Source organism: Barbatula barbatula, assembly GCF_947034865.1.
Source record: "Barbatula barbatula genome assembly, chromosome: 17".
Lineage (NCBI taxonomy): Eukaryota > Metazoa > Chordata > Actinopteri > Cypriniformes > Nemacheilidae > Barbatula > Barbatula barbatula.
This window is the reverse complement of record NC_136780.1, coordinates 107,501-120,000: the sequence shown is the minus strand read 5'-3', so window position 1 is coordinate 120,000 and position 12,500 is coordinate 107,501. Positions and strand designations below refer to the sequence as shown.

The 12,500-nt window shown below is 46.9% G+C and overlaps 1 protein-coding gene across 2 annotated transcripts in view; it reads right to left on the bottom strand.

The window, feature by feature from the left end:
• tec (tec protein tyrosine kinase) overlaps positions 1 to 12,500 on the bottom strand; it is a 24,396-nt gene that overhangs the window by 8,017 nt on the left and 3,879 nt on the right. For both annotated transcript variants that reach the window (XM_079478936.1, XM_079478937.1), the window contains 4 exons: positions 7,249 to 7,301; positions 5,808 to 6,004; positions 5,350 to 5,415; positions 5,190 to 5,244 (listed from right to left, as the gene is read on the bottom strand). In XM_079478936.1, the coding sequence (XP_079335062.1) occupies positions 5,190 to 5,244; positions 5,350 to 5,415; positions 5,808 to 6,004; positions 7,249 to 7,301 (371 nt within the window). The remainder of the gene's footprint in view (positions 1 to 5,189; positions 5,245 to 5,349; positions 5,416 to 5,807; positions 6,005 to 7,248; positions 7,302 to 12,500) is intronic.

Below are 12,500 nucleotides of genomic sequence, written 5' to 3'. Positions count from 1 at the left end.
ACACACACACACACACTAAATACACATCAAACGCACACGCACCACAGCATTAAACACACACACACACACTTAATACACATCAAACGCACACGCACCACAGCATTAAACACACACACACTTAATACACATCAAACGCACACGCACCACAGCATTAAACACACACACACTAAATACACATCAAACGCACACGCACCACAGCATTAAACACACACACACACACTTAATACACATCAAACGCACACGCACCACAGCATTAAACACACACACACTTAATACACATCAAACGCACACGCACCACAGCATTAAACACACACACACTAAATACACATCAAACGCACACGCACCACAGCATTAAACACACACACACTAAATACACATCAAACGCACACGCACCACAGCATTAAACACACACACACTTAATACACATCAAACGCACACGCACCACAGCATTAAACACACACACACTAAATACACATCAAACGCACACGCACCACAGCATTAAACACACACACACTAAATACACATCAAACGCACACGCACCACAGCATTAAACACACACACACACTAAATACACATCAAACGCACACGCACCACAGCATTAAACACACACACACTAAATACACATCAAACGCACACGCACCACAGCATTAAACACACACACACTTAATACACATCAAACGCACACGCACCACAGCATTAAACACACACACACTAAATACACATCAAACGCACACGCACCACAGCATTAAACACACACACACACACTAAATACACATCAAACGCACACGCACCACAGCATTAAACACACACACACACACTAAATACACATCAAACGCACACGCACCACAGCATTAAACACACACACACTTAATACACATCAAACGCACACGCACCACAGCATTAAACACACACACACTTAATACACATCAAACGCACACGCACCACAGCATTAAACACACACGACCTAAATACACATCAAACGCACACGCACCACAGCATTAAACACACACACACACTAAATACACATCAAACGCACACGCACCACAGCATTAAACACACACACACACTAAATACACATCAAACACACACGCACCACAGCATTAAACACACACACACACTAAATACACATCAAACGCACACGCACCACAGCATTAAACACACACACACACTAAATACACATCAAACGCACACGCACCACAGCATTAAACACACACACACACACACACTAAATAGACATCAAACGCACACGCACCACAGCATTAAACACACACACACACACACACTAAATAGACATCAAACGCACACGCACCACAGCATTAAACACACACAAACACACTAAATACACATCAAACGCACACGCACCACAGCATTAAACACACACACACACTAAATACACATCAAACGCACACGCACCACAGCATTAAACACACACACACTAAATACACATCAAACGCACACGCACCACAGCATTAAACACACACACACACTAAATACACGTCAAACGCACACGCACCACAGCATTAAACACACACACACTTAATACATATCAAACGCACACGCACCACAGCATTAAACACACACACAAACACTAAATACACATCAAACGCACACGCACCACAGCATTAAACACACACACACACACACTTAATACACATCAAACGCACACGCACCACAGCATTAAACACACACACACACTAAATACACATCAAACGCACACGCACCACAGCATTAAACACACACACACTTAATACACATCAAACGCACACGCACCACAGCATTAAACACACACACGCACTAAATACACATCAAACGCACACGCACCACAGCATTAAACACACACGCACTAAATACACATCAAACGCACACGCACCACAGCATTAAACACACACGCACACACTAAATACACATCAAACGCACACGCACCACAGCATTAAACACACACACACTTAATACACATCAAACGCACACGCACCACAGCATTAAACACACACACACACACACACACACACACACACTAAATACACATCAAACGTACACGCACCACAGCATTAAACACACACACACACTAAATACACATCAAACGCACACGCACCACAGCATTAAACACACACACACACACTAAATACACATCAAACGCACACGCACCACAGCATTAAACACACACACACACACTTAATACACATCAAACGCACACGCACCACAGCATTAAACACACACACACTTAATACACATCAAACGCACACGCACCACAGCATTAAACACACACACACTAAATACACATCAAACGCACACGCACCACAGCATTAAACACACACACACACACTTAATACACATCAAACGCACACGCACCACAGCATTAAACACACACACACTTAATACACATCAAACGCACACGCACCACAGCATTAAACACACACACACTAAATACACATCAAACGCACACGCACCACAGCATTAAACACACACACACTAAATACACATCAAACGCACACGCACCACAGCATTAAACACACACACACTTAATACACATCAAACGCACACGCACCACAGCATTAAACACACACACACTAAATACACATCAAACGCACACGCACCACAGCATTAAACACACACACACTAAATACACATCAAACGCACACGCACCACAGCATTAAACACACACACACACTAAATACACATCAAACGCACACGCACCACAGCATTAAACACACACACACTAAATACACATCAAACGCACACGCACCACAGCATTAAACACACACACACACTAAATACACATCAAACGCACACGCACCACAGCATTAAACACACACACACTAAATACACATCAAACGCACACGCACCACAGCATTAAACACACACACACACACTAAATACACATCAAACGCACACGCACCACAGCATTAAACACACACACACACACTAAATACACATCAAACGCACACGCACCACAGCATTAAACACACACACACTTAATACACATCAAACGCACACGCACCACAGCATTAAACACACACACACACTAAATACACATCAAACGCACACGCACCACAGCATTAAACACACACACACTTAATACACATCAAACGCACACGCACCACAGCATTAAACACACACACGCACTAAATACACATCAAACGCACACGCACCACAGCATTAAACACACACACACTAAATACACATCAAACGCACACGCACCACAGCATTAAACACACATGCACTAAATACACATCAAACGCACACGCACCACAGCATTAAACACACACACGCACTAAATACACATCAAACGCACACGCACCACAGCATTAAACACACACACACTTAATACACATCAAACGCACACGCACCACAGCATTAAACACACACACGCACTAAATACACATCAAACGCACACGCACCACAGCATTAAACACACACACACACTAAATACACATCAAACGCACACGCACCACAGCATTAAACACACACACACACACTAAATACACATCAAACGCACACGCACCACAGCATTAAACACACACACACTTAATACACATCAAACGCACACGCACCACAGCATTAAACACACACACACTTAATACACATCAAACGCACACGCACCACAGCATTAAACACACACACACACACTTAATACACATCAAACGCACACGCACCACAGCATTAAACACACACACGCACTAAATACACATCAAACGCACACGCACCACAGCATTAAACACACACACACTAAATACACATCAAACGCACACGCACCACAGCATTAAACACACATGCACTAAATACACATCAAACGCACACGCACCACAGCATTAAACACACACACGCACTAAATACACATCAAACGCACACGCACCACAGCATTAAACACACACACACTTAATACACATCAAACGCACACGCACCACAGCATTAAACACACACACGCACTAAATACACATCAAACGCACACGCACCACAGCATTAAACACACACACACACTAAATACACATCAAACGCACACGCACCACAGCATTAAACACACACACACTAAATACACATCAAACGCACACGCACCACAGCATTAAACACACACGCACTAAATACACATCAAACGCACACGCACCACAGCATTAAACACACACACACACACTAAATACACATCAAACGCACACGCACCACAGCATTAAACACACACACACTAAATAGACATCAAACGCACACGCACCACAGCATTAAACACACACACACACACACACTAAATAGACATCAACCGCACACGCACCACAGCATTAAACACACACACACACACACACAAACTAAATACACATCAAACGCACACGCACCACAGCATTAAACACACACACACACACACTAAATACACATCAAACACACACGCACCACAGCATTAAACACACACACACACTAAATACACATCAAACGCACACGCACCACAGCATTAAACACACACACACACTAAATACACATCAAACGCACACGCACCACAGCATTAAACACACACACACACACACACTAAATACACATCAAACGCACACGCACCACAGCATTAAACACACACACACACTAAATAGACATCAAACGCACACGCACCACAGCATTAAACACACACACACACACACACTAAATACACATCAAACGCACACGCACCACAGCATTAAACACACACACACACACTAAATACACATCAAACGCACACGCACCACAGCATTAAACACACACACACACACACTAAATACACATCAAACGCACACGCACCACAGCATTAAACACACACACACACTAAATACACATCAAACGCACACGCACCACAGCATTAAACACACACACACACTAAATACACATCAAACGCACACGCACCACAGCATTAAACACACACACACACTAAATACACATCAAACGCACACGCACCACAGCATTAAACACACACACACACACTAAATACACATCAAACGCACACGCACCACAGCATTAAACACACACACACACACTAAATACACATCAAACGCACACGCACCACAGCATTAAACACACACACACACACACTAAATACACATCAAACGCACACGCACCACAGCATTAAACACACACACACACTAAATACACATCAAACGCACACGCACCACAGCATTAAACACACACACACACTAAATACACATCAAACGCACACGCACCACAGCATTAAACACACACACCTCTTTTCTGAGTTGTTCCTCAGCTTTGTTGCGGTTAACATTTTTACAGAACCATCTGAGAAAGACAACACACATACATAAACAAAACAAATGAGGTTTGAAATCTGAACTTTTAATACAAAACCATTCAACATTCACACACATATGTGGTTTTACTCACATAAATTGTTCAAGCATGTTGGATTCCTTTACAGTCACATAATTGCTTGGGATGTAGCCCTCTTCTCTACACAACAGACACACAATACAGAAATGTGCAAACAGCAATAGTGAGAACGGTTTGAGAGCTGAACGGTCAGTCTGTGCAACTTTCACGCAAACATGTCATGGTACTGCATGGGAAAGTCCTACAGGCTACCAGTTAATGATATGGCCCGGTTCACATTTAGCATCTTTTCTGCATGCATATTCATTATGTTAAATGTAGACGCGTGGCAGGCTCCAGCAAATAGGGAGCGATGCACATGCGAAGCTTCGAGAAGGAAATAGTTCAACTTTTCAGAGTGCGGTGTGTGCACCGCGGGTTAATAGAAGAAAGAAAGAGGCACAGCTCGCGTTTCCGAGGGTGGTTTTAGACGCGAAATGTAAATTTGGGCTAAAGATGAGCTAAACACATACCCAAATCTATTCCGGGCTTTATACCAGTTCACACCACTCTTCTCCAGTATGACATACTCTTCTCCTGTTTTCAACATCAAATCATGAGTCTCCAACCCTTGAAAGTCATACAACGCAATGACCACTTCCTCTGGAGAGTTCGCCTCTGTCTGTGTGGTCCCCTCTGTGGGTGGGAGGGGAGGAGAAACTCGTCTGACCTATGGGGTGATGGAGAAAATGTCATGATGTAAAAAATGGTTAGTACACGAAACTACATGTGTATATTTGAATAGATTGTTATAGAGCAGCAGCTAACCCTAAACGGCAACATTGATTTGGTTCAGTGGCTTCATTTGCTCATGAACAGGACAGGACTAAACCACAACCAGAACTGAGCCAGCAGTGAACCAGCACTGAGCCAGCACTGAATCAGCACTAAACCACAACCAGCACTGAACAAGCACTAAACCACAACCAGCACTGAGCCAGCACTGAATCAGCACTAAACCACAACCAGCACTGAACAAGCACTAAAACATAACCACCACTGAGCCAGCAGTGAGCCAGCACTAAACCACAACCAGCCCTGAACAAGCACTGAGCCAGCAATATACCAGCGGTGAACGCCCCTTTGGCGTATTCCTTTGGGCGGAGGTTATTAAAAACGGAAGTACATTTACATTTAGGCATTTGGCAGATGCTTTTATCCAAAGTGACTTACATTGCATTATCCTTCACATTTATACACAGGTATCTGCAATCCCCTTGGATCCAACACACAACCTTGCGTTGTTAACACAATGCTCTTACCACTGAGATACAGGAAAGCTAAGGGGGCGGTAGAGGGCTGTAGTCCCATTCCAGCCCTTCTCTGTAGTCCTTGAAAAGCGAATTCTGTTAAAGACAATATCTCGCTGGGCCCAGTGGTTAGAGAGTCAGACCCATTTCCAACTCTGAGTATATTAACCCTGAAATGAGGGAAACTCTGGGTTTTCTGTTTCAGAATGTGAGGTATGCCGGTTCTAAAAGGGAGGTCACTTATACTCTGAGTCAGAAACCATAGCAACTAACTCTGTGAACCTAACCTGTTCAGGAGCAGCTTTTCTTTGGTAAACCCAGAGTTCATTTTCATCTCCTTCCTCTTTTAAAGCGCTTTCATCACAGAGATCATGACAAGACGTACGTCTATACCCCTATCAGTGGCCGGCAGGAGGTCATCGTTTGGGTTCAATGAAAACAGTAGAAAATCCCCAGGATCAGAACAATGGAGATGTGGACGTGTAAACAGGAGTCAAGAGATTTGCTGGTGTCATGGACATGTGATGTCACAGTCAGAATTAACTGCAGATGTAAATGAAGTGAGCAGCACTAAACCACAACCAGCCCTGAACAAGCACTGAGCCAGCAATATACCAGCGGTAAACCAGCACCAAAGCACACAGAGAAGCAGGTCAAATCTCACCGTACACCCGCTGGTTTCCTCTCCTGGAACTGGTGGCAGTGGTTTACGAGAAACTGGGAGAAAAAGGAAACACACACACACACACACACACACACACACAAATAGGTTCAGGGTTAAGATACACACAGGTGATTTATTTACAAACATAAATGACACTGAAGATATAAACAGATTAATTTAACAGATTATTTAACATCATTATGTACTGTGAGGGAATAATGATTCCATCTCCTGCTGATTTTGACAGAGAACATCAAAATAATTCAGAAAAGGCTTTGGAGAAAGTGCTGTGAGAGCAACATTCACCCCTGTTTTTGGAGGGAGAGAAATGCTCACCAAGACCCCAAGAACAGCATCCCTACAGAGAAGCACAGTGTTGGAAACATTATGCATTAGGGCTTTTTCTCAGGATGACTTCGTCGCATTGAGGGGCTGAGGGACGGGCCCATGTACCCTAAAGTCTTGGACAATTTGTTGAGTGGCAGCCAAGAAATCTTAAAGATTTCCGTATTAACAAGCTTCTGAGAATGACTCGCAAGAACATTGCTAAGATTGACTAAAGAGTAAAAATATTCTTGGCTCATAGCTGCAATTAAAAATTCATTATAAAGCAGCTCATTCGTTATTTACGCAAGTGAAGGACTAAATCTTAAGTATCAAGCATAAGGGCACTTTTTACTTGTGCGTCGGACCTACACTGTAGCCTCTATGCCGTAGTCTACGTGCCGGTTTTCATTTACGCTTCAGCGTGGTTGTCTGTGTTGACAGGCAATGACAACTAGGCGTCAGTGTCAATGCGAGTGTTGTTTTGTAACCAAGACAAGACCCGAAGAAGAAGCAGCTTGTTTGAGAAGCATTAGCAGTGATAGCGGCAAATAAACAGTCACTTTTGACGCAGAATGAGATGTTTAATACAGAAGAACAAATAACTTACTTAGATAATTATCAGTGCCATCACAAACCCCTAGTGGCAATTCCTAACCACCTGGTGTCTTAAATAATTGGGAGAGTAAGAGTGATTCTTACTTCCTTAGTAAGGGCTTAAGAGCCCTTCCTTGAACCGCCACCTTACCGTGGTGGAGGGGTTTGAGTACCCGAGTGACCCTAGGAGCTATGTTGTCGGGGGCTATATGCCCCTGGTAGGGTCTCCCAAGGCAAACAGGTCTTAGGCGACGGGTCAGACTAAGAGTGGTTCAAAAATCCCTTATGATGTTAAAAATACCAAGGACCGTGACGTCGCCCGGTATGGCGTAACCGGGGCACCACCCTGGAGCCAGGCCCAGGGTCGGTGCTCGTATGCGAGCGCCTGGTGGCCGGGCCTTTCCCCACGGGGTCCGGCCGGGCTCAGCCCGAAGGAGCAACATGGGGCCGCCTTCCCGTGGGCTCACCACGTGCGGGAGGGACCATAGGGGGTCGGTGCAGAGTGGATCGGGCGGCAGTCGGAGGAGAGTGCCTCGACAGCCCGATCCCTGGATACGGAAGCTAGCTCTAGGGACGTGGAACGTCACCTCGCTGGCGGGGAAGGAGCCTGAGATGGTGCGTGAAGTTGAGAGGTTCCGACTAGAGATAGTCGGGATCACCTCTACGCATGGCTTGGGCTCTGGAACCACACTCCTCGAGAGAGGATGGACACTTCACCACTCTGGAGTTGCCCATGGTGAGAGGCGGCGGGCTGGTGTGGGTTTGCTTATAGCCCCCCAGCTCTCCCGCCATGTGTTGGAGTTTACCCCGGTGAACGAGAGGGTCGTCTCCCTGCGCCTACGGGTCGGGGTTAGGTCTCTCACTGTTGTTTGTGCCTACGGGCCGAACGGCAGTGCAGAGTACCCGACCTTCTTGGAGTCCCTGGGAGGGGTGCTGGAAAGTGCTCCGACTGGGGACTCCGTCGTCCTAATGGGGGACTTCAACGCCCATGTGGGCAACGACAGTGACACCTGGAGGGGCGTGATTGGGAGGAACGGCCCCCCTGATCTGAACCCGAGCGGTGTTCAGTTATTGGACTTCTGTGCTAGTCACAGTTTGTCTATAACGAACACCATGTTCAAGCATAAGGGTGTCCATCAGTACACATGGCACCAGGACACCCTAGGCCGCAGGTCGATGATCGACTTTGTAGTCGTTTCATCTGACCTGCGACCGTATGTTTTGGACACTCGGGTTAAGAGAGGGGCGGAGCTGTCAACTGATCACCACCTGGTGGTGAGTTGGATCCGATGGCGAGAGAGGAAGCTGGATAGACTCGGCAGACCCAAACGTACTGTAAGGGTCTGCTGGGAACGCCTGGCCGAGTCTCCTGTCAGAGAGATCTTTAACTCCCACCTCCGGCAGAGCTTCAACCAGATCCCGAGGGAGGCTGGAGACATTGAGTCCGAGTGGACCATGTTGTCCACCTCCATTGTCGAAGCGGCCGCTCGGAGCTGTGGCCGTAAGGTCTCCGGTGCCTGTCGAGGCGGGAATCCCCGAACCCGGTGGTGGACACCGGAAGTAAGGGAAACCGTCAAGCTGAAGAAGGAGTCCTATCGGGCCTGGTTGGCTTGTGGGACTCCTGAGGCAGCTGACGGGTACCGGCAGGCCAAGCGGACTGCTGCCCGGGTGGTTGTGGAGGCAAAAACTCGGGCCTGGGAGGAGTTTGGTGAGGCCATGGAGAAGGACTATCGACTGGCCTCGAAGAGATTCTGGCAAACCGTCTGGCGCCTCAGGAGAGGGAAACAGTGCCCTACCAATGCTGTTTACAGTGGAGGTGGGAGGCTGTTGACCTCAACTGGGGATGTCGTCGGACGGTGGAAGGAGTACTTCGAGGATCTCCTCAATCCCACCGTCACGTCCTCCATTGAGGAAGCAGAGGCTGAGGGCTCAGAGGTGGACTCGTCCATCAACCAAGCCGAAGTCACTGAGGTAGTCAAGAAACTCCTCAGTGGCAAGGCACCGGGGGTGGATGAGATTCGCCCTGAGTACCTCAAGTCTCTGGATGTTGTGGGGCTGTCTTGGCTGACACGCCTCTGCAGCATCGCGTGGCAGTCGGGGACAGTGCCTCTGGGATGGCAGACCGGGGTGGTGGTCCCTCTTTTTAAGAAGGGGGACCTGAGGGTGTGTTCCAACTACAGGGGGATCACACTTCTCAGCCTTCCCGGGAAAGTCTATGCCAGGGTACTGGAGAGGAGAATACGGCCGATAGTAGAACCTCGGATTCAGGAGGAACAGTGTGGTTTTCGTCCAGGCCGTGGAACGCTGGACCAGCTCTACACCCTCTACAGGGTGCTGGAGGGTTCATGGGAGTTTGCTCAACCAATCCACATGTGTTTTGTGGATTTGGAGAAGGCATTCGACTGTGTCCCTCGTGGCATCCTGTGGAGGGTGCTTCGGGAGTATGGGGTCTGTGGTCCTTTACTTAGGGCTGTCAGGTCCCTGTACGACCGAAGCAGGAGCTTGGTTCGCATTGCCGGCAGTAAGTCAGACTTGTTCCCAGTGTATGTCGGACTCCGGCAGGGCTGCCCTTTGTCACCGGTTCCGTTCATAATTTTTATGGACAGAATTTCTAGGCGCAGCCAGGGGCCGGAGGGTGTCAGGTTTGGGGACCACACGATCTCGTCTCTGCTATTTGCGGATGATGTTGTCGTGTTGGCCCCTTCAAACCAGGACCTTCAGCATGCACTGGGACGGTTTACAGCAGAGTGTGAAGCGGCTGGCATGAAAATCAGTACCTCCAAATCCGAGGCCATGGTCCTCAGTCGGAAAAGGATGGCTTGTCCACTTCAGGTTGGTGGAGAGTTCCTTCCTCAAGTGGAGGAGTTTAAGTATCTCGGGGTCTTGTTCACGAGTGAGGGAAGGATGGAACGGGAGATTGACAGACGGATCGGTGCAGCTTCTGCAGTAATGCAGTCAATGTACCGGTCCGTCGTGGTGAAGAAAGAAAGAATCTACGTTCCTACTCTCACCTATGGTCATGAGCTTTGGGTCATGACCGAAAGGACAAGATCCCGGATATAGGCGGCTGAAATGAGCTTCCTCTGCAGGGTGGCTGGGCGATCCCTTAGAGATAGGGTGAGAAGCTCGGTCACCCGGGAGGAGCTCGGAGTAGAGCCGCTGCTCCTCCACATCGAGAGGGGTCAGCTGAGGTGGCTTGGGCATCTGTTACGGATGCCTACTGGACGCCTTCCCCGGAAGGTGTTCAGGGCCCGTCCGACCGGGAGGAGACCCCGGGGAAGACCTAAGACATGCTGGTGGGACTATGTCTCCCGGCTGGCCTGGGAATGCCTCGGAGTCCCCCCGGAAGAGCTAGAGGAAGTGTCTAGGGTGAGGGATGTCTGGGCATCTCTGCTTAGACTGCTGCCCCCGCGACCCGGCCCCGGATAAGCGGTAGAAAATGGATGGATGGAAGAGTGATTCTTAACTTTAAGAAATTTGATAACTTGCTTTTATACTTAAGTTGGGAAGTGGCAGTAAACTGCATGCATTCTCAGCACTTAAGACTAAAATGGCACTTTGATAAATACAAGCCCTCGTGATCAACTATCAGAAATGTCTGACACTCTGTGCTCGCCAACAAGAGTTTCTCCACAAAGTACAAAATTATGTTTTGCTCAGGGATCAAATACGTATTTCACTGACTGAAATGCAAATCAATATATAACCTTTATATGAAAAATGTTCCCTGATTTTTTCCAGTTAAAATAAACCTACCATAAAAAGGATAGACCCTTCATTTCTTTGTAAGCAGGCAAACTTACAAAATCAGCAGGAGATGAAATCATTATTTACCCTTCTAGGCCATACAAAACTGACAATATTAAATAAATCAGAGTAAACAGCTGATAACTGGATCTCTAGAGATCAGGTTATAAATGTGACGGGTGTTATGAAGTGGCGATCATGAAGTATATCGAACGACTTTCTCTCATTCTCTTAATCATGAGTGGGTGGCTGAAGTGGTCCGCAGTTGCGCATGAATTGTTTACAATCTCTGATAACCAAACGCTACTCCAGTGGCTCTTCCACTTCTCTAAGGAAGGTATCGCCCCTTTGGCGTATTCCTTTGGGCGGAGGTTATTAAAAACCCTCGGAATAGTGACATCATGTACCCGGGAAGTACATTTACATTTAGGCATTCGGCAGATGCTTTTATCCAAAGTGACTTACATAGCATTATCCTATACATTTTTTTACATAGGTATCTGCAATCCCCTTGGATCCAACACACAACCTTGCGTTGTTAACACAATGCTCTTACCACTGAGATACAGGAAAGCTAAGGGGGC